This window comes from Rhinatrema bivittatum, chromosome 7, assembly GCF_901001135.1.
Source record: "Rhinatrema bivittatum chromosome 7, aRhiBiv1.1, whole genome shotgun sequence".
Lineage (NCBI taxonomy): Eukaryota > Metazoa > Chordata > Amphibia > Gymnophiona > Rhinatrematidae > Rhinatrema > Rhinatrema bivittatum.
The window spans coordinates 203,252,052-203,274,757 of NC_042621.1; the positions used below are offsets into that span (position 1 = coordinate 203,252,052).

Genomic DNA, 22,706 nt, shown 5'->3' on the forward strand with positions numbered 1-22,706 from the left:
AATCCAGCTGGTTGTGAAGGTCTTCTGGGGGGCATCGCCTCCTGTATTGGAATGAAGGTGAGCGGATATTAGGAGAGTTGGTTTCTTTCAGAGCGAAAGAGGTAGAGATGAGAGTGTGATCCGACCATGGGACCTTTATGTTCTTCAAATTGGATGTAGTAGTAATGCCTTTGTTGATGAAAATCAAGTCCAGAGTGTGACCCGCTTTGTGTGTGGGTTCGTTGACTAATTGTTGGAATCCCATTGCTGACAGGGCTGTGAGGAGGGTTACGCAGCTGTTAGAAGGTGAAGGATTGTCTATGTGCAGATTGAAATCTCCTAAGATGATTGCTGGAGAATCCAGGTTGATGAGCGTAGTGGTGATTTCAAGGATGGGGGAGACATCGGATTCTAGGAGCCCTGGGGGGGCGTAGACAAGAAGGATTTGAAGATGTTGTGATGTGAAGAGACCGACTTCCAGTTTTGTGTTAGAACTGAATGGGTGTTGGGAGAAATTAAGGCTTTTTTTGGTAGCCAGAAGGATTCCCCCTCCTCTTTTTTTCAGTCTTGGGAGTGAGAAGAAGTCATAGGTCAGCGTAGGGAGTTGGTTTATTAAAGCTGTATCTGAGGGCTTGAGCCATGTTTCGGTTACAGCGCAAATATCTGGCTTGGCGTCGGTGAGGTAATCATTGAAAATTAGAGATTTTTTTGTTAGGGATTGTGCATTGAAGAGTGAAAGTGAAAAGAGGGTGAGGCCTAAAAGCTGGGTGATTGGTGCAATCAGAATAGGGGTGAGTGTTTTCACGTTGTAGTGAAGGGCTTGTCTGGCAGATGGTCTTTTAGGTAGGAGGTGGTGTTGCAAAATTGGTATTGGAAGAGCTGGATACATTTTGGATGGTTAGCTGGGTGGTTGCTAGCAGGATGAGCGCTGGATGGTTGTTGCAGGATGAGCGCTGGATGGTTGCTGCAGGATGAGCGCTGGGTGGTTGCTGCAGGATGAGCGCTGGGTGGTTGCTGCAGGATGAGCGCTGGGTGGTTGCTGCAGGATGAGCGCTGGGTGGTTGCTGCAGGATGAGCGCTGGATGGTTGCTGCAGGATGAGCGCTGGGTGGTTGCTGCAGGATGAGCGCTGGGTGGTTGCTGCAGGATGAGCGCTGGGTGGTTGCTGCAGGATGAGCGCTGGGTGGTTGCTGCAGGATGAGCGCTGGGTGGTTGCTGCAGGATGAGCGCTGGATGGTTGCTGCAGGATGAGCGCTGGGTTAGCACTGGTACGGTGCTTGTGGGGTACTGCTCGGGGAGAGCGAGGGGCGACATGAAGGGGCGAAACAAAGGGGCAGGCCCCTTTGTCGCGCTCCTTCGGAGTTATACTTCAGGCATAAAAGGCATATACTTCAGGCATAAAAGCTCCGAAGGAGCTATACTTCAGAGTGAGAGGCTTTTATGCATGCATTTTTGATTGGTTGCAGATTCTTTTTCAAGCATAAGCTGCAACAGTTTACACAGTAGTAATGCGAGATGCCATCCTCATTAAGTTAACTTGCAGGTATCCAGAAAATTTTGTGGGATGCTGACTTTATTAAAATACTGATGCTCGTTAAGGAATTTGTGATGCCCTTGGAGGATTTGGTTCTTGTACTGAATGTTTTCCTGAAGTAGGGCATTTAGACTTCTGAAATGTGGACTGCATTGGATGAGAGGTCAGTTTCTACTCTTGGATGAGTGGTTATTTTCCATGTTAAGACACCTGCACAAGATGAGCAGCCATTTTCTCAATTTGGATGCTTGAATGAGCAGAGGCACAATGTTTTCTTCTTAAAATGGGCTGAATTTTTTTTTTTGCCAAGAGCGCTCAAGATATTCAGTTTTATGTGCATAATCAATATATATATTTGAGCTCTGACTGACGTGCTGCGAATGCGCAGAAGAGAGCAGCTCTGACCGACGTGCCGCTCATGCGCGGAAAAGAGAGCTCTGACCGACGTGCTGCGAATGCGCAGAAGACGTAGTATATAAAAGTGTACTGTAGACACCAACTCTTATTTTCTTCTTTGGCTCTTCCATTACACTTTTCCAAACAAACATCTCGCCGGTTTTAACGGGCTCAATGGCTTATATAAAAGAAAAAAAAAAGGAATATACAGATTTTATAATAATGTTGGGACACACCGGCAATTATGGTTGCGGTTAAGTTTGCAGCAATGCACATTGCCTTTTAATACGACGGTCTCGCTGACAAAATTTAAAAGTGTTCATGTTGTGTCAACTAGTGTCAAACTAGAATGTATCTTACTCAGGAAGACTAGAATTTGTATTGGGAGTGCCAACACAATCAATCTCCAGAATTAATACTGACTGTGTTCCCAGTAAATAACAAACATTCATTCGACGCAATACTTAAAGGTGATGCTTGACCGTCATAATAGGCATCATCGTATGGTACTTTTGACTTTAGTACTCTACCTTATCTGTAATCATAGGTCAATCCCAAGTTATTTTTTTAAACTTTTTATGTTGCTCAAGTGAAAAGTCCGTCACCATTGAAATATCAGTATTTTGGCTTAATCATTCCATATGTGCATATTTTTAACTTATCTGTGGGTTTGTAGAAATCACTTTCTTACTCATATTTTTCCTGGTCACATTACTAATGCCCGACATGGGGCCGTGTTTCAGACAGCGAAGTCCTTTGTCAAGGGCTCAACTTATTAGGCTAACATCGTGGCGTTTCTTAGCTTTCTTCAGCGTTTCACTTGAGTAACATAAAAAGTTTAAAAAACACTTGGGATTGACCTATATTTACAGATAAGGCAGAGTACTAAAGTCAAAAGTACTATACGATGATGTCTATTATGACGGTCAAACATCACCTTTAAGTATTGCGTCAAATGAATGTTTGTTATTTACTGGGAACATAGTGGGTATCAACTAGTGCTACATAGTATTAAGCATCAAGGAGAAATATCTATATTTATATGTTTTCCTTTGTGGATTTTGTATGGAGCATTATTAAAAATTCAGCCATAGGCACAGAGGAAAAATGTGACTGTCCCAGTCTTTTAAAGATGTGAAGTCATTGCACATTGGAAATGTAATCTGAAAAGCAAGGTTTGTTTTCTGTATCAGATGCAAAGAAGATAGAACAGTATTTTTATTTTTACAATTTTTGAAATCAGCAATAGACAAGAAAACCTGAGTGTACATTCTGTATTCACTGTGCAGTCAAGTAAGCATTTATACTACAATTCTTTAAAGCTAGAAATGCTACCACTTGGTCATAGCAACAAGTCTGCTCATTAACCATTAATGTGAGATATTAACCATTTAGTAGATTGATTTCTAGATTTAGTGGCAAGTACTGTAATAAATTACATTTCCCAAAACCTTTTTTCTTGACTAGATAAACTCCATGGAAAAGGGACAGTCTCATATCTGTACAGAGCTCAACACATCTAGTAGTGCTACCGACAGACAGTAAGATTGTAATTATTTATTTTTTTAATTTATATTTAACAAAAATCAAAAACAAGGTAAATACACTTGTGCAGAAAAAGGATAACTTTTTTAATAGATTTTTTTTATTTTTTTTTATTCTTTTACTTAACACACTTCTCTGTAATTAAATCTAGTTTGGATTAATTAAAAAGGCCCAGGCCATAGATCTTATTGGCAGAAGATAATGTGGTATTTACCTGTACATGGCCATTTAGTGAGGATGAACCTTTTTTGCTTTCTGATTGAATACTATTGATACCAACTTCAACAGGAGTCAGACCGGGAGGAGGAGATGGAGTGGACTGACTATAGTTAGGTACTCCTGAAAGCAGGATACTGCTGAAAGTAGCTTGGGCAGCAGATGGTATCATCAGGTGAGGTATAGTAGAAAAACCTTCAATGAAAGAATGCATGAGAAAGTTATAAATTAAACAAAATATTTTCCCAATCTGTTTTCATTAACACTTTAAGCTTGTGCACTTATGACACTAATTTAATGGAATAGGAGAATGCTTATGCTACAATATTTTAATTAGATTTAGCTCACACCTTTTCATTGGTAGCTCAAGGCAAGTTACATTCATGTATAGTAGGTATTTCCCTATCTCCAGAAGACTTACAACGTAAGGGCCCTGTTTACTAAAGAGTTTTTCCTTTTTCAGTCTACGGGAAAAAAAATACTTAGATGTTAAATTTTAACTCAGTGCGTGGGTGGTTCGTGGGCCTGCACCTAGGGATGCAGCCATTTTATAACATATGTGTGTATATGTGCATGTTATAAATAGCCTGACTGAATGCACTTGTGTGCTCAATTTTAAGTGGATGTGCGTATTTGCTCACAAATGCCACTTCTACTGCATAAGAGGGGATTTTAAAAGTGCGCGCCAACACCATTACCAGTTTTCCTGGGTAAGGAATAAGAATTCCAAACCCCACTAGTTTAATAGCCTCCCTTCTCTCCTGTTAGCCCCAATGTTTAAAACCCGGCTGATCTGCCTAGAATTTGTTTTACAACTTACACGTCATCCACAGCAGAAGAAAAGTTATGTAGCAGAGGAATGCACTGCACACCTGTGCACTTCAGTATTTATGCGCAAATTTCAAGCTTAAATCCAGGAATGCCCATGCCCCGCCCACAGCACATCCACACCCCACCCCTTTTTTGAACTTTTCATTATGAACGCAGTGGCAAGTACGTGTGTTCTGCTGGCTTTTATATTTTTCCATTTAAAGTTTATTTTAGTGGATGAGTTATATCAAACATCTCAATGGCATACATCCAATCACCAACAAGATACCACCAAACAATTTACCACAACTTATACAAAACTTATATAAAACATATATACAGCCCACCTCCCCTCTTCAGGGAATCTAAAGATTGTGAAAATAAAACTCACAGAAACTGCTCTCATACCCTCAGCCTTGTGTTATAGAGCATCAGTTATATGAAAAAATGATTAAGTTGAATGAACAACAAATAATGATGATTAGAAATTTAGGAAATGAAGATTATATAGATAACAGCCAAATTGGTTGTCTTCACAAAACAGTAAGCTAGCCAGAACCATCCAAAACTGAGGCTACAGAGTCCCTCTCTTTCTCCCTCCCCCCTCCCATCCCTCCTTCCCACCCCTATTTACCTAGCTTATAAGGAGAGAGAGAAATGAAAAAAGAAAGAGGGAAATGGGCCCAAGTATTCACTATCTCCCATGGTCTAGCTGCAATTATGGCTTTTCATAACCCAACCAATATAAGAATCCCACTTCTTCTCAAATTTTTCCAACGTCTTGTGTCGTATCATGGCTAACCTATTCAAGTAATAAACTCTACCCAATCTTTGTACTACTCTCTGGGCAGAAGGTAAGTCAAACACTTTCCAAGCATAAGCAAGTTCACATCTAGCTGCTATAATGATTTGCTGCACCAGGAAAACTGTACATGGATCTGAATCCTTATAAGGGATATTCAGAAGGAAAAATTATGGGTCTCTTGGAATAATATCATCTCCCACTGTCTCTTCAGTTGCTAACCGAGTCCCAAAAAGTAATCACCTTTGGACATTCCCACCACATATGGAAAAGATTTCTCTGAGCCACAACCTCACCAGCATAGCGCCCCCATATTAGTACTTTCAGAAGCAATGCAGGTACCAAATTGCAACTCAAATTGAACAGGTATAAAAACCCTTTATCATACCCTCTCTTAAACCCATAGTCCAAATCTAGTTCAATATCAAGATCCAAAATCAAGACCATGGCCCTTCTCCCAAGTCTGAAAATCTATCCATGTATGCACAAATACCAGAATAGTAATTCTCCATATTGCAGTAAGCTTTTCCATTTGGTATATGCCCCAAAGTCTCTTATAAGATGATATACTGGGAGATTCAGGTCTCTTCCAAAGGGCTGCTACCTCACACTGTGCAGTCAGAAGGATTTGTGTGAGAAGTTTATTAGTAGCTGACAGAGCCTCCACAAGAAAGATGGTAGGAACCCAGGCAACTTGAATCCAGGTAATACTCAAGATAAGAGTCCTTAACTTTTCCCAGAAAGGAACAATTTTAGAACAAAACGACCAGATATGGGGACATAGGCACGATGGAACATAAGTCCTCCATTTATCTGATGCATTTTTATACATTTGTTTTAAATGATATGGTGTATACCACCACCTAAAGTAAATCTTGTAAGAATTTTCTGCTAGGTGAACAGATGACGTTCTAGCCACCCACTCCACAATACCTTCCCATTCCTCCACCTCTAGAGTGCAGGCTAAATCTTTCAGTTCCTTTCATATTTTAATTTACCATGAAATCTAGAACTCAGATCCTTATATACTTTAGAGATGAAGCCTTTAAGCAACAAAGAAGCACTACAAAATTTCTAAAATACAGAGATACCTTTATGAAATATGGCTACACCAATTTTACTGACCATGTAATGTTTAACTTGTAAAAAAGCATATAATAATCATTTTCAAACACACCATATTTTCACTTAGTGATTCAAAAGTACTTCAATCTTGTGCATGTATAAAGTGACCCAGCCTTATTAATCCAAGTTACTCCCATCTCTTGAAACAATGTCCTTCCTGTCTTGCAAGGACATCACAATTATATCAAATAGGCATGAGAGGGGAATACTTCCTCCAGGAAGTCAATTTATCCTTTATCAAATCCACACCTTAACCGTATGTTTTGTGAAGGAGTTAAAAGTTTGTTTTGGAGTTCTCCATTCTTTCAAGACCCAGGGGAATAAAGTGATGGGCATTCCCCCCAAGAAATATTGCTTATTCACAATCCACGTTCGTCCCTTAAAGTCCCTTTGCCATTTCAATAATGCTCTAATTTGTGCAATTTTATAATCTCTCTCTACATTGGGGACCCCTAATCTTCCATAACCCTTTGGAAGGAACATAATTGATGTAGCTGATCTAGGAGGCCTCTATATCCAAATCTCACTTGCACTTGATCCAGCCACATGAGAGGCACTTCCAAAGGGGGCATCTGGAAGAGAACACAGGTGAGGTAAAGCGCTCATTTTAATAACTATTCATCCTGCTGATGTTGAACTGCAGGTCAAAGGGGAACAACCACTTAAATTTAATGTTCTCCCACCATAGCTTCATTTCTTTCCACCATTGCATTGTCACTGGTGCTAGTTCACTGTATTTCTCTATTATGTGACCCTCCCATATGAAGGGCCCATGGGCTCTTGCTTTGAAGATTTTTTCTTTAATCTCAAAGTCATAAAGCAGGCCACCATATCTGAGTAGACTGCCCCTTTGTGGACCTAGATCCCTATGTTCCCACTCAATCGTGAATGAGATAGGTTCCCCAGTGTTCTGTTCTCCACTTTCCAGTAAGGCTTTACAGATCTTTTGAACAGACATCATGGAGTCTACATAAGAGCCAAGTCTCTGGCAGGCCTCTATCAATTATTCTCTGAAGACAAGGGAAACATGTCACACTGATGGCAGATATCTGATGGTATAATAGAAAAAAAGAGCTGGGTGATCCCACAAAAAATTAGAACAAATAAAAAGGGAAGACCAGATAATTATTTAAAGAAAATGCTCACCATATATATTTTTTATCTGTTTTTTTATATATTTTTTAAATATTTTAATACTTTTAAATGTGATATTAATAAAAATTATTGAGAAAGGAAGTGAACCACATCAGCAAGCCAGCCAGCATCTCTCCCCCACCGTGGAGATCGCCCGGTCCTCTCAATCATTTGCAGTCACTCGTATGTATAGTCCAATTTTTCAAAATATAACAAAGCTTATTGTTCAAATTTATATTTTCTTCTTAAATCACCAAAACACTGGCTGACATTATATCACAGTGCAGTATGGACGAACTTGAGCTGAGAAATGAGTATTTATCTCCAACATAGGCTGATAACAAAAGCCAATATAATATAGAAGGTTTGAGCTGGACACGCTCAACTTAGGCTGGAAAATAAATGTTTTAAATCTCCAACACAGGCTGATGGCAAACAATGCAGTATAGACAGCTTGAACTGAAAAGGCTCACTTAAGCTGGGAAGTAAATATTTTGAATCTCCAACACAGGCTGATAACAACGCTATGCAGTATAAGCAGCTTGGAAAAAGAAGGCTCAACTACGGCCGAAGTTTTGCTCGAAAGCTTCCTCAGGAGCCAAGAAGTTAGTAAAATTCACAGTGTCTACCAAAACAAACAGTGTTGCAGAATGCCTCCATATAAAGCCTGTAGGTAATGACTTCTCCGAGCTTATATATCACTGTGTACTACTTTAATTTCTGTCAGTTCTTAAGTTGGGACCCAGAGGTCTCCCGCTTGATTTCAAACATGGACAGATATCTGATGGTGCCAACATGGAAGGTTTCCATAGCTTTCCAGAAAAATCCAAAAAACTTTTGAGTTTGCATGGCAGTTCCCACAGCTCTGCAGTCATGTAATGTGCCTCAGAGCTTTATGTCATGTCAATAAGCCTCACTCTAGAAGGAGGAGGAGGAAATGTGTAACTGATGATTCTTTTATCTTCAGAGTACACTGATTACAGGTAAACAACTTTGCTTTCTCTGAAGCTGAGGAATCACCTAATCGCAACTGAGGGGACTCCCTAGTTAAAGTCGGTCTTCAACAAAAGGGAAAAAACAACAATAAAGCAAATGTTGCTTACCTGTAACAGGTGTTCTCACAGGACAGCAGGATGTTAGTCCTCACATATGGGTGACATCACAGCCCAATCACGGAACACTTTTGTCAAAGTTTCTAGAACTTTGACTAGCCCCTACTGGGCATGCCCAGCATGGCACCAACCCTGCAGCCAGCAGGGGTCCCCCTTCAGTCTTGTTTAAAAAGCTACAGGAAGTGCCGAAAAATAAAGCAAAATTGCTTACCTTGTAATAGGTGTTATCCCAGGACAGCAGGATGTAGTCCTCACATATGGGTGACATCATCAGATGGAGCCCTGATACGAAAAACTTCTGTCACAAGTTTCTAGAAACTTTTGGCTGGCACACTAAGCCTACTGAGCATGCCATGATATTCTCAGCCACAGGGGTCTCCCTTCAGTCTCGTTTGTAGCAGTATGCATGAGCTAAAAAAATAAAATAATAAAATGTATCGGACCCAACTCTGCGGGGTGGCAGGTGGGTTCTGTGAGGACTACATCCTACTGTCCGGGGATAACACCTATTACAAGGTAAGCAATTTTGCTTTATCCCAGGACAAGCAGGATGATAGTCCTCACATATGGGTGATTAGCAAGCTACAGGCCGAGTCATTCTTGCATTATACCAACAGCATACAACTTGTGCAACAAGCGCAACAACTGGTGTACTGCTGGAAAAAATGAGGCAGCCTGAAATCACAGCAGGATGGATGTAGAAGGAGTTGGTGTTATACTGGAAATAAGTTCTTTAAGACAGATTGTCCAAAGGCTGAATCTTGTCATCCTCCTTTGTCCAAACAATAATGAGCTGTAAAGGTGTGAAGGGAACTCCATGTTGCAGCTTTACATATGGGCACTGAACGATAGTGTGCTACTGATGTAGACATAGCCCTTACTGAGTGTGCTTTTACTCGCCCCTGGAGAGGAATTTTTGCTTTTTCATAACAGAATTCGATACAGTCTGCTAGCCAATTGGAGAGAGTGTTTTCCTACCGCAACTCCTGGTTTATTTTTGTCAAAAGAAACAAAGAGTTGGGTGGATTTCCTATGGACCGCCATGCGGTTCAGGTAAAAAGCTAGCACACGTTTACAGTCTAAGGTGTGTAAGACTCTCTCTCCCTGGTGAGAGTGAGGTCTTGGAAAGAAAGTAGGCAAGACTATTGACTGATTGATGTGAAAATCCGTTACTACTTTTGGTAGGAATTTTGGGTGAGTGCGAAGGACTACTCTGTCATGCGGGAACCTTGTGTATGGTGAGTATGTGATGAGAGCTTGCAACTCACTGACCCTCCTAACCGATGTAATGGCTACTAAGAAAAATACTTTCCATTTAAGAAATTTTTCAACACAGGAATGTAGAGACTCGAACGGTGACCGCATGAGTCTCATCAGTACTAAATTTAGGTCCCCATTTAGTGACCGGTGGTCGAATGGGAGGCTTAAGGTGAAGTAATCCCCTCATAAACCGACTTACTAGGGGTTGTGCTGTTAGTGGCGCATCCCCTATGCCCTTGTGGTATGCTGCTATGGCACTCAGGTGTACCCTTACAGAGGATGTCTGGAGACCAGAATCTGAAAGGTGGCACAAGTGTGGAGGAGTGGGGCAAGAGAAAGGGTCAAACCCTTTTTGTATGCACCTCTTAGTAAATCTAGTCCACTTAAAGTGGTAAGATGTACAAGTAGAAGGCTTTCGTGAAGCTACGAGAACTTTAGAGACTTGTGTTGAAAGATTAAGTGGTTGCAGAATTAAGCTTTCAACATCCAAGCTGTCAGGGCAAGAGTTGTCAGGTTGGGATGAGACAACTTGCCCTGATTTTGAGATATGGGCGCTGTGCCCAGGTGAATTGGCTCTCTGATCGAGAGGTCGAGGAGTATGGGAAACCATACTTGTCGAGGCCAGTACGGGGCTATGAGGATCATTGTTCCTCTGACCTGTTGTAGCTTCACGACAGTTTTGGCTATGAGCAGAATTGGAGGATATGTGTTCCAGGGGCGAGCAAAGGCGTCCCTGGGGAATGCTTGTTGTCGGCCGTGGAGGGAGCAGAACCTTTCCACTTTGTGGTTCAGTTTGGACGCAAAGAGGTCTATGGTTGGGCGACCCCAGCGTTGAAAGATTTTGCTCGCTACATGTAGATCCAGAGACCATTCGTGGGGATGGAAATGTCGACAGATCGTCCGCTTGCCAGATATGTTGCTCGGAGATGCATGGAGTGCTCTAGAGCCCAAGCCCAAATCTGCACCGCTTCCTGGCAGAGCAGATAAGAGCCTGTGCCTCCCTGTTTATGTACCACATTGCTACCGTGTTGTCCGTCTGTATCAGCACAGTCTTGTTTGAGAGGCAGTCTTTGAAGGCATAAAGGGCATATCGCATTGCTCGAAGTTCTAAGAAGTATTTGACACTTCATTTCGAGTGCAGTCCACATTCCTTGTGTCTGAAGGTTGTTGACGTGAGCTCCCCATCCCAAGTTGGAGGCATCTGTGGTCAAGATGACTTGCGGAGTTGACTGTTGGAATGGGAGACCAGCTTTCAAGGTTGTTTGATTTGTCCACCAGTGGAGCGATAGGCATAATTGGTGGGTGATTTGAACTGTGTACAACAGTGGTTGGAAAGCTTGTAGCCATTGAGATTTCAAAGTTCATTGAGTTCTTCTCATGGCTAACTTCGCCATAGGGGTAACATGTACTGTTGAGGCCATGTGTCCTAGTAGCACTAGAAGTTGATGGGCAGATGCGAACTGGTATTGGGTTATAGAGTTCGCCAAACGTGCTATATTGTTGGCACGGTCGTTTGGAAGAAAAGCTTTCGCCACTGTAGTGTCGAGGTCTGTTCCGATGAATGTGAGGAGTTGAGATGGCTCGATGTGGGATTTTGATAGTTGATGAGAAATCCCAGGAAGTGTAATAGTATTATTGTGCTTTTTAAGGCAGACAGAACTCCCTGCCTGGATGGACTTCTGATTAGCCAATCGTCTAGGTATGGAAAAACATGAATGCTGTTTTTTCTTATTTATTTATTTTTAGTTTTTATATACCGATGTTCCTGTATAATATACATATCACACCGGTTTACAAGGAAATACAACTGACGCCACAGAGGGCAGTTTACATCGAAACATGATAACAGATAACAAAGGGGCAGGGGAACTTGTAGGAGGGTTACAGTGATTAAAATATATCTGGTTACATAGCGCTTAGATGTGCAGCAACCACTGCTAGACATTTTGTGAATTCTCGAGGAGCAGAGGCTAGTCCGAATGGTAGGACTCGATACTGGTAATAATTTCTTCCCACAACGAATCGTAGATACTTGCGATGTTGTGTGGAAATTGGTATGTGTGCATAAGCATCTTGAAGATCTAGAGAACAGAACCAATCTCCCCGTTGAAGCAATGGAAGGATGGTTCCCAGAGATACCATCCGAAATTTTTCTTTTTGAAGAAATTTGTTGAGATTGCAGAGGTCTAAGATAGGGCGAAGTGCGCCTGTTTTCTTTGGAATTAGGAAATAGCAAGAATAGAACCCTTTGCCTTGTTGAGACCAGGGAACTGGTTCGAAAGCCCTGGCAGTCAGCAAAGTAGAGAGTTCTACTTGGAGTTGAGGTGTGATGACCATGCTTGTCCAAAGTGGAATGGGTGGAGAATGCGGGGGTATTGTTGTGAACTTTAGACGGTATCCCCGATTTAGTATGGCTAACACCCACTGGTCCTTTCTGATAAGACTCCACTGGTGTTTGAAATGGAGTCGCCCTCCTACTGGTAAGTGGGGCATAGGTTTGATGGAAAGGCATCTGTTCACTTGATTGACTTCAAAAACCCGCTGCTGGACCAGTTTGTGGTGGTGGTTGGGTTTTTTGCTGTTTTGGTTGGCATGCACGCCCCCTTTGTGGTGGACGGTATGAACACGCTGAAGAAGCAGGTGGATAGTATCTTCTAGGCCTATAGAAGGGTCACCTGGTTTCCCTTCTAGTCGATTTTCTTATTGAGGTTGGCTGATCTGATGGTAGTCTGGAGAGTTGGCGGAGTGTCTCGTGGTGATCTTTCAACTGAGAGACGGTAGCCTGAATTTTTTCTCCGAAGAGATTCTCTCCAGTACAAGGGAGATCTGCCAATCTCTCGGACTTCTTGTCTGAGGTCCCAGGCCTTAAACCAAGCCCACCTCCTTGCATTAATTCCCGATGCTGATAGGCGGGCAGATGTTTCAAAAGAGTCATAAGCTGCCCGTACCTCGTGTTTGCCAGATTCAAGCCCCTTTGCAATTAGTGTATTTAGAGCCAGTTGTTGCTGGGGGAGATCATCGGCAATACCTTGAATTGCTTTCACAAGTTTCTTTGGTACTGTGTCATATAAAGCTGGTACGCCGCAATACGAGATACCAGCATGGACCCCTGAAAAACCTCTCTCCCTAAGGTATCTAAGAACTTCTGTTCTTTTCTGATGGGGTAGAAGTGTGTGGCTTCTGTTTCCTGGCTTTTTTCTGAGCCAATTCGATGACCACAGAGTGATGAGGCAACTGGGGTATGTTGCACCAGGTATGTGGCATCTGTTCTGCTATTTACAGCTTGTACCGAGCAAGGATGCTCCCACAACCTATGCTGGAGTTCCAACAGGACTTTGTGGATTGGTATTGCCATTACCACCTTTGGTGCATCAACGAATTGAAGGACTTCTAGAGCCTTGTGTCCTCCTCCGTCAGTAGTTCATTAAGGAAATGGCGGACACAATTCCTTTCGAAGTTTGTGAATGACAAGTCTTCAGGAGGTGATTTCCTCCTCTCTTCTGGTGGAGAAGGTTCAGACTGTAGTTCTTCTGAATCAGCATCAGTATCCATGTCCTTCCAAGGAGTATACTGAGGATGGTAAGGTGATTCAGGATCATCTGGTTGTTGTTGTAGATGATGTTTTGTTTTAGAAGCCGATTTTGATGGAATCTGCTTTGCCAGCATAGGAGGTAATGAAGGAATTGATGGGGAATCGATGGGTCTCGATGGCATCGATGGGAACCGATGCCAGGTATCACACGATGGGCCAGAACACATTGGCATCGAGGGATCCTTTACTGGCATCGATGGTCTTTGCCTATATTCGATGATGATGAAGGCCCGATGACCCCGGGACGGGATCAGAGTCCCTTTCATCATCCTCCGATGAACCCGGAATCGGAATGGAAGGAATCACCGGTGGATGTGTAGGCATCGATGGATTCTATGGTTGCACCAGAGGCGCCGGTGTCGTCTGTGCCGGTGGAGGAAATATACCAATCAAGGCATCGATTTTGTTCAGCAAAGGCTGAAAAAAATGACGAATCTGATGTCGGTACCGATGGTGGTATGGAAAGAGGCTGAAATTTTCGAAAAGCCTCGATGATGGCCTGCTGGACCATGGAAGTCACCTCTTCCCTGGAAACTGGGACTGGGTCCACTGTCACAGGAGAAGGTAAGACTGGCGCTACTGGCACTTCCACGACTGAGCGTGGTGGCACAGTCTCTAACACCGATCCCGGTGGAGAGTGCTTCGGTTCCTTGGGTACGGAAGGGCGTATTGGTTCCAGTACCCGGACTCGTTTGGGCATCGGCTCTATGTCCTTCGATGCCGATGGCTGTGTCGATCCATCCGATGGATCAGTGGAACGGTGTCGATGGCGTCTTTTTTCTCGATGTTCCTTAGATGTCGAGGAAGACACTACGGAGGTCACCGATGGGGTCGGTGACGGACGGTCACTGGTCCTCTTTTCTCCTCGATGTTTTGCAACCGAGGGAGATATTCTTCTTGGAGACTATGTCGACGGGGTGATTTTCTTAAATAACTCCTCCATCTTGTCCAATCAAGCACGCCTGCCCTTTGGTGTCATCTGGGCACAAGTTGAACAAGCTCGGACATTGTGGCCTGACCCAGGCACAAAACACAAACACTGTGCGGGTCAGTAATCGACATAAGTGCAGTTACAATCTGGACATTTTTTGAATCCGGAGGCCATGTTAGAAAGTTAGGCTGAGTGATGGTCGATGACCAGCGGATACCATTAGAGAGGGTGACCGGAATCGAAATGTACTCACCGATACTATGTCGAAGAGAGACCCGATGACAATTTTTTGTGACTGGAAATATTTTCTTTCCCTTGAGGAAAAAGTGAGGGAAAATTCCCAGAGCTCCTAATACGCTATGCTTACAGCAAGGCGGAAAAAAAGAGACTGAAGGGAGACCCCTGAGGCTGAGAATATCACAGCATGCTCAGTGTGCCAGCCAAAAGTTTCTAGAAACTGTTGACAGAAGTTTTCCGTATCAGGGCTCCATCTGATGATGTCACCCATAGGTGAGGACTATCATCCTGCTTGTCCTGGGATAAAATAAGAAACGTAATGAACCCAACACCGCGGGGCGGTGGGCGGGTTTCGTGAGGATTAACATCCTGCTGTCCTGTGAGAACACCTGTTACAGGTAAGCAACATTTGCTTTCTCTCAGGACAAGCAGGATGGTAGTCCTCACATATGGGTGAGTACCGAGCTGAGGATGTTCGAGTATGCACCAAATGTACCCAGGTGTGAAAGGCACTAGGAATGGGGTAAAATTTGCCCGAGGGCATCCTGAACCCTACCAGGCAGGCAGAAGGGTGTTGGTTCATCAAGTTGTGAATAGGTTACGCAGGACAGATTGGCAGAAGATGGAATCTTGTCTTCCGGCCTTGTCCAAGCAATAGTGGGCTGTGAAGGTATGGAGAGAACTCCAGGTGGCAGCCCCTCAAATATCAGGAAGCAGAACAGAGCGTAGGTGTGCCACTGAAGTAGCCATGGCTCTCACAGAGTATGCTTTAACACGGTCTTGAAGTGGAATGCCTGCTTGCTGATAGCAAAAGGATATGCAGTCTGCTAACCAGGAGGAGAGAGTCTGCTTACCCACAGGCTGCCCCAATTTGATGGAATGGAAAGAGACAAACAATTGAGTACTTTTCTTATGGGCAGCTGTACGGTCTAGGTAGAACGCTAGAGCCCGTTTACAGTCAAGGGTATGCAGAGCCTGCTCTCCTGGATTGGAATGGGGCCTGGGAAAAAAGGTAGGTAGTATAATGGATTGATTGAGATTAAACTCTGATAGTACCTTAGGCAAGCACTTAGGGTGAGTGCGGAGCACTGCCCGGTCCTGCAGAAGTTTAGTGTAAGGCGGATAGGTAACTAGGGCCTGTAACTCACTAACTCTGCGAGCCGAAGTGATTGCCAAAAGGAAAATCACTTTCCATGTGAGATAGCGAAGTTCACAAGATTGGAGAGGCTCGAATGGTGGTTTCCTGAGCCGACCCAAAACCAAGTTGAGGTTCCAAGAAGGGGCCGGAGGACGCAGTGGAGGCTTGAGATGAATCAAGCCCTTCAGAAAACGTGTTACGAGGGGTTGTACTGATATGGGAACATCCCCGACACCTTTATGGAAGGTGGCCACCGCACTAACATGCATTCTGATGGAGGAAGTTTTTAGACCTGACTGACAAGTGCCAGAGATCGTCCAGAAACTTTGTGACTGGACAGGTAAAGGGGTCAAGGGATTGAGAAGAGCACCATGACTGAAACCTGTTCCATTTGTAAAGGTAGGATTTTCTCGTGGAAGGCTTCCGTGAAGCAATCAGGACACGGGAAACTGATTCAGAAAGGTTAAGTGGCTGAATTTTCAACATCCATGCTGTCAGGGACAAGGCTTGAAGATTGGGGTGGCGCAGGCACCCGTCGTTTGCGTAATCAGAAGCGGGTCCTTTCCCAAGGGAATGTGCCTGCGAATGGAGAGATCCTGAAGTACTGGAAACCACACTTGGCATGGCCAGTGAGGTGCTATCGGGATCATGGTTCCCTTGTCCTGACGTAACTTCACGAGAGTCTTTGAGAGAAGTGGAAGTGGAGGGAATGCATATATATAGGAGACCGGTTGCCCATGAGAGGGAGAATGCATCTTTTCAAATTACAAGTTCTGAAAAAGCTAAAACCCTTACTACACGCTCACGACTTCCGCCTCGTCCTACAATCAATTATTCTCACCAAAATGGACTACTGCAACGCGTTGCTACTCTGTCTACCAGCCTCCAACATCAAGCTCCTCCAGATGGTACAAAATTCTGCAGCTAGGGTCTTGACTAATTCTAATAAGAGAGACCACATCACGCCCATCCTCTACAATCTCCACTGGCTTCCAATTAAATATAGAGTCTTCTACAAAGTCATGACCCTCATTCACAAATCCATAAACAATATAGCTCCAATCGATCTCACCCATCAACTACGCACCATCAAATCAACAAGACCAATCAGAAAAGCCTACCAAGACACCCTGGTTATCCCTCAAGCCAAAACTCCGCTAAGGAATAGGGCTTTTTCCACCGCAAGTCCTTCTCTTTGGAATTCACTTCCACCAGAACTAAGACAAGACTCTTGCCACCAGTCATTCAAGAAAAAACTGAAAACTTGGCTATTCAGCCAAGCATTTCCCTGACTACTAACAAGCAGCTTTCAACCTGCTATTTTTGCATCTGCCTCGCTCTAAAATGCATAACTCCAGCTCCACCCTCATCCCCACCCCTTAATTTTTCATTCCCACAATAGGTCATTCGATTCACTCAAGCGGAAGTTAGTTATCCAAGGACTTCTGTTTCCAGCCTCTTGCAAGGCATCTGTACAATTAAGAATAGGAATAATTCCTAATACCATGTTTATTTAGACATTGTCTTTTGGCTATTTATTGTTTTCTTCATTATAAATGCTATTTAAAAGCTCTATTTAAAACATTAAGACATTTAGACATTTAAAACATTGTTTTTTGTCAAATATATTTCTCTATTTAACTGTTTAAAAAGTTCTATATAACTGTTTGTTTAAAAAGTTCTTTGTTATATGTAATTGCCCATAAGCAAGTTTTTCAACTGTTCTCTGTAAACCGATTTGATTTGCATATAATGTAAGAAGACCGGTATATAAAAAACAAATAAATAAATAAATCTCTTGGCTGATAGTGTTGGCTGCGAGTGAGAGAGCAGAAGTTCTCTACTTTGCAGTTTTGAGGTGACGCAAACAGGTCTATTTGAGGGTAACCCCATTGTTGGAAGATCGAGTCCGCTATTGAGGGGTTGAGAGACCACTTGTGCGGTTGAAAGGTGTGACTTAGCTTGTCTGCCAACACATTGTCCACTCCCGGCAAGTAGGTGGCCCTGAGGTACATTGAGTGGGAGAGGGCCTCCTCCCATATCTGCGCAGCTTCCTGACACAGGAGGTAGGAGCCCATGCCTCCCTATTTGTTGATGTACCACATGGCCACCTGGTTGTCCATCTGAATCAGGATAACTTGGTTGGAGAGGCTATCCTGAAATACTCTGAGAGCATATCTGATTGCTCGAAGCTCCAGGAAATTGATTTGGTGTTTGGCTTCCTTTGGAGACCAAGTTCCTTGTGTCTGCAGATTGGCCACATGGACTCCCCAGCCGAGGTTGGAAGCATCGGTGGTGAGAGTTATTTGAGGGTCTGGAGCCGGGAAGGGCAAGCCTTGGAGGAGATTGATCTGATTTTTCCACCAGGCGAGAGAGTGACTGAGTGAGTCGGTGATGGGGACAATGGTCGACAGGGGCTGAATGTATTGAGTCTATTGTGACCTTAGAGTACACTGCATGACTCTCATGGCTAGGCGGGCAATTGGGGTGACTTGAACTGAGAATGCCATGTGTCCCAGTAGGATGAGAAAGCAGCATGCAGTCTTGTAGCGCTGAGACTGCAGCTGGTGTGTGAGAGAGAGACTAGAGTGAGAGCTCGTTGTCGAGGTAGAAAAGCTTTTGCCTGCAAGGTGTTCAAAGTCTGCCCCTATGAATGATAAATTTTGAGATGGGACTAAGTAGGATTTGTCATAGTTTACGAGAAATCCTAGCGAAATCAGAGTGTGTAAGGTAAGATGTAGGGATGACAGAGCAGTTTGCTGAGTGGGAGCCCTGATCAACCAATCATCTAGATAGGGGAAGATGTGAACACCTTGAGTCCTGAGGAAGGCTGCAACTACTACGAGACATTTTGTGAAGACTTGTGGTGCAGATGCAAGGCTGAATGGAAGCACTCGGTACCGATAGTGCTTGGGGCATACAAGAAATCTCAGGTATTTGCGATGAGATGGAATCATTGCAATATGAGTGTATGCGTCCTGAAAGTCTAGAGAGCAGAGCCAGCCTCCTCTTTGTAGAAGAGGAAGAAGAGAACCCAAGGTTACTATTTTGAACTTTTCTTGATGGAGGTACTTGTTGAGGGCATGTAGATCCAGAATTGGACGAACGCCTCCCGATTTGTTGGGGATTAGGAAGTACCGGGAATAGAACCCTAAGCTGTGCTGAGAGTAGGGCACTGGTTCTATTGCCCTGGACTGGAGTAAGAGGAAAACCTCCTGTTCCAGAAGGATGGAGTGATCGGATGTTCTCCACGTCGGTAGAGGTGGGGAGTCCGGTGGAATGGCGAGAAATTTGAGATAACCTTGAGCGATTATCGCTAGGACCCACTGGTCTGAGGTGATTGAGTGCCACCTATTGTTAAAATGGCACAATCGACCTCCAACTGGTATGTGAGGCAATGGAAGCCGGCTGCTGCTCTCTATGCAGGAGTCAAAAACCAGAAGCAGGGCCCGGCTGAGGCGCTGCTTGCGGCTTTTGTTTTCTTATCTGACTAGACTGGGTTTTTTGAAATGGTCTCGTAGAGCGAGTTCTAGCCGGTGGCGGGTAGGATTACTTCGGAAGGAAGAAGGACTTCTTAGTGTCTTTTCAGAAAGGCTGTTTTGAGGAGGCATCAGAGAGAGTTGTCTCAGGGTCTCATGATGGTCCTTGAGTTCAGTCACCGTTCGTTGAATCTGTTCATCGAACAGATTGTCTCCCACACAGGGCAGGTCGGATAATATGTCTTGCACTTCAGGGCGAAGGTCCAAAGACTTGAGCCAGGCCCATCTTCTTGTCGAGATAGCAGCTGCAGATACCCTGGTAGCAGTGTCAAAGATATCGTAAGATGATCTTATCTCATGCTTGCCCGCCTCAAAACCCTTGTTTAGTAGGGTTTGTAGCTGATCATGAAATTGCTGAGACAGGGAGTCTGTCAAGTCTTGTATCTGCTTAAATAAGACCCTGTTGTATTGGGTCATATAGAGCTGATAAGAGGCGATTCGGGAGATGAGCATTGAGCCCTGGAAGACCTGGCGACCAATGGCATCTAGAAATTTTTGCTCCTTGCCTGGAGGAAAGGAAGTGTGGGGTTTTGATCTCTTTGCCCTCTTTTGGGCAGATTCTACAACCACAGATTAATGATCCAATTGAGGTTTTTGGAAACCTGGGGCTGACTGTACCAAATAAGTGGTGTCAGCCTTCCTGTTGACTGGAGCAACAGAGCCAGGGTGTTCCCAGTTCTTTTTGAGGAGATCCAGAAGAACTTGGTGAATAGGGATGGAGGTTATTTCCTTGGGAGCATCCAGGAATTGCAACAGCACCATCATTTGATTCCTGTCATCTTGTTCAGTCTGTAATTGGAAGGGAACCAATTCAGACATCTCCTTCACAAAATTTATGAAGGAAAGGTTTATTTATGAAAAAATGTATGAAGGAAAGCTTTCTGCTTTCAGTAGGAGAAGGTGGTGAAGGCAGGTCATCCGTGTCTGATGAAGAATCATCAGTCCAGGTATCGTAGGGATCAGCACCTGCCCCTCTAGGAGCCCAAGGGGGACGAGATGGTGGAATCCCTTAAGGTCCTGGTCTAGGCTCCGATGGAATCGAAGGAATAATTGGAGGCACCGATAAAGGCATCGAAGGCACCGGTGCAGGCATTGAGGGCATCGATGAATGGATCGGTGGCACCGGACGTATTGGCGTCGCTGGTTGAGGCATCGGTAGTTCTCCTGATGGGTGGTTTGCGGAACGGTATTTCTCCTTCCGATGACAAGGTAAACGGAGAGGGCACCAGAGCCATCGGTGACCCGGGATCCATCGGTGGAAAAGCTGCAATGAGCGCTTCCATCCTGGAGAGCAGCTATGCCAAAGCTGCCGGAATCGGGTCAGTGGTCGGTTCCACGATCAGTACCGGTGTCGGAGGAAATTGGAGTTGATGCATCGCCTTGTCGATGGCCTCCTGAACCAGCCGGTCCAGTTCTTCTTGGAGACCTGGAGCAAGCAGCCCCGGCTCCGGAACAGAAGGAGGCAGGGGCATAGCCGGAGGTACCACCGTTAAAGGCGGAGTCGCGGTTCCCAATCCCCTTTTGGGTGAGGGTTGCCTCGGTGGCACGGTCAACGAAAAGGTCGGTGCCATTTCTGGACAGGGTTTCTTCGACGGCGGCTCGGACGTTGGCAAGGTCGATTATTTCGCTCTCAATGGTCCAAGACTTCCGATGTCGGTGGCGATGTTTCTCTCTATGATCCCCTCAGTCCTGAGGGGGAGCAGAGGTGGTTGAAGGCAGAGAAGTCTGTGATAGATACTGGCGCGAAGTTGACGGTGCCAGTTCTGACAACAGCGATGCAATCGACGGCGTCGGGGTTTAAGCACGGAAGAGAAGTTCCATCTTCTCCATTCTGGCCTTGCGACCTTTTGGTGTCATTAGGGCACATTTGGTGCAGGTCAGGACATCGTGCTCACATCCAAGACACATTACACAGACCTTATGAGGGTCTGTTATGGACATGGTGCAATTGCAGTCCGGGCACAGACGGAACCCCGACGCCATGGCCATGAAAAATTTGAGCCGCAGTACAGTCGACGGCCAGTAGGCCGCGAGGGCCAAACTCAACAGGAATCGACCGAAAATGGGTAGAAAAATTACCAGAGTACCGTGGCTTCAAAAATTTGAAGGAGGGACCCCTGTGGGGTAAGAAGAGTTGTAGTAATTCCGTGAGGAAAATTCCTGTCAGGAATCTCTGTGGAGCTCCTTAACCGTGTGGCTACTGCTGCGCGGAAAAAAGAAGACAGAAGGGGGACCCCTGCTGGCTGCAGGTTTGGTGCCATGCTGGACATGCCCAGTAGGAGCCAGTCAAAGTTCTAGAAACTTTGACAGAAGTGTTCCATGATTGGGCTGCATCCTGTGATGTCACCCATATGTGAGGACTACCATCCTGCTTGTCCTGTGAGAATATATCAAATCCCAACAAGGTGGAATAAGGTTTTGGTGGGTTAAAACAATTTATTATTTTTTTTTCTATCAGAAAGACTCCTAAGTAAAATAGGTCTTAGGGTAGATAGAGTTGTACTCTAACCCTCAAAGAGACCCAGGAGAATAGACTGCCTGAACCTGTTGTTGTGCAAAGAATTTGTATTGGAAACACTGGAACCAGTGAGAATTAAGAAGAGTGCAAGGGAGGTGGCATTCATAGTATATGCATATCTTCTAAAGAAAGAACTAAGACATGCTTCTGCAGGACAAGGATGAGATCAAGAAAAGGCAGAGCACAAATAAGGAGCAATATATAAGACCAGCCTGTCTTCAAGAACAATTTCTTTGCCTGCCAGGTAAGCAGCTCTCAGGGTCATCTCACAAGAGACTGCCCAGTTTCACAAGCTCACTACTTCCTAATATAAAAAGATAGACCCCACATCTCCCTGCGTGTTCACATTGAACAAGGCTACCTGTCAGTGTGGGCTAGGACAATTTAATTGATCACCTGATTTCAGAAAACTCTTAAGGTTTAGTGTATTGCCCTTAGCGCTAGAAGATTGATGTAAAGCATCATCTCCTGAAAGAACCAGGGATCCTGGGTATGGAGACCATTTAGATGCATTTCGCAGCCCAGGATGGTCATATCAATATTTAGTATAATCAAATGTGGCTGATGTGGCCAGAGTGTAAAGTTAGAGCAACCAAGACAGTCTGAGCTTCTCTAGTAGACTGAGTCAGTGGCTTGATTTCACTGGGATTTTTAATGTCCACTGGGCATGTATCATATGGAGAGGTGCCATGGAGATTACATGGACTGTTGAAGCCATAAGGTCCATTACCTTCAATATGGTCCTGGCTAATGTCTTGACGCCACCTCTCTTCCCTCGACTGCAGACAATGCGTGATTGCAATTGCAGGAAGAAAAGAAACAAATGAAACTACCTCCAC

General features: G+C 44.3%; 1 protein-coding gene across 1 annotated transcript in view; it reads right to left on the reverse strand.

Moving 5' to 3' along the window:
- BICC1 (BicC family RNA binding protein 1) overlaps positions 1–22,706 on the reverse strand; it is a 677,586-nt gene that overhangs the window by 111,998 nt on the left and 542,882 nt on the right. Inside the window, exon 12 of the mRNA XM_029609769.1 lies at positions 3,668–3,864. Coding sequence (XP_029465629.1) covers positions 3,668–3,864 — 197 coding nt within the window. The remainder of the gene's footprint in view (positions 1–3,667; positions 3,865–22,706) is intronic.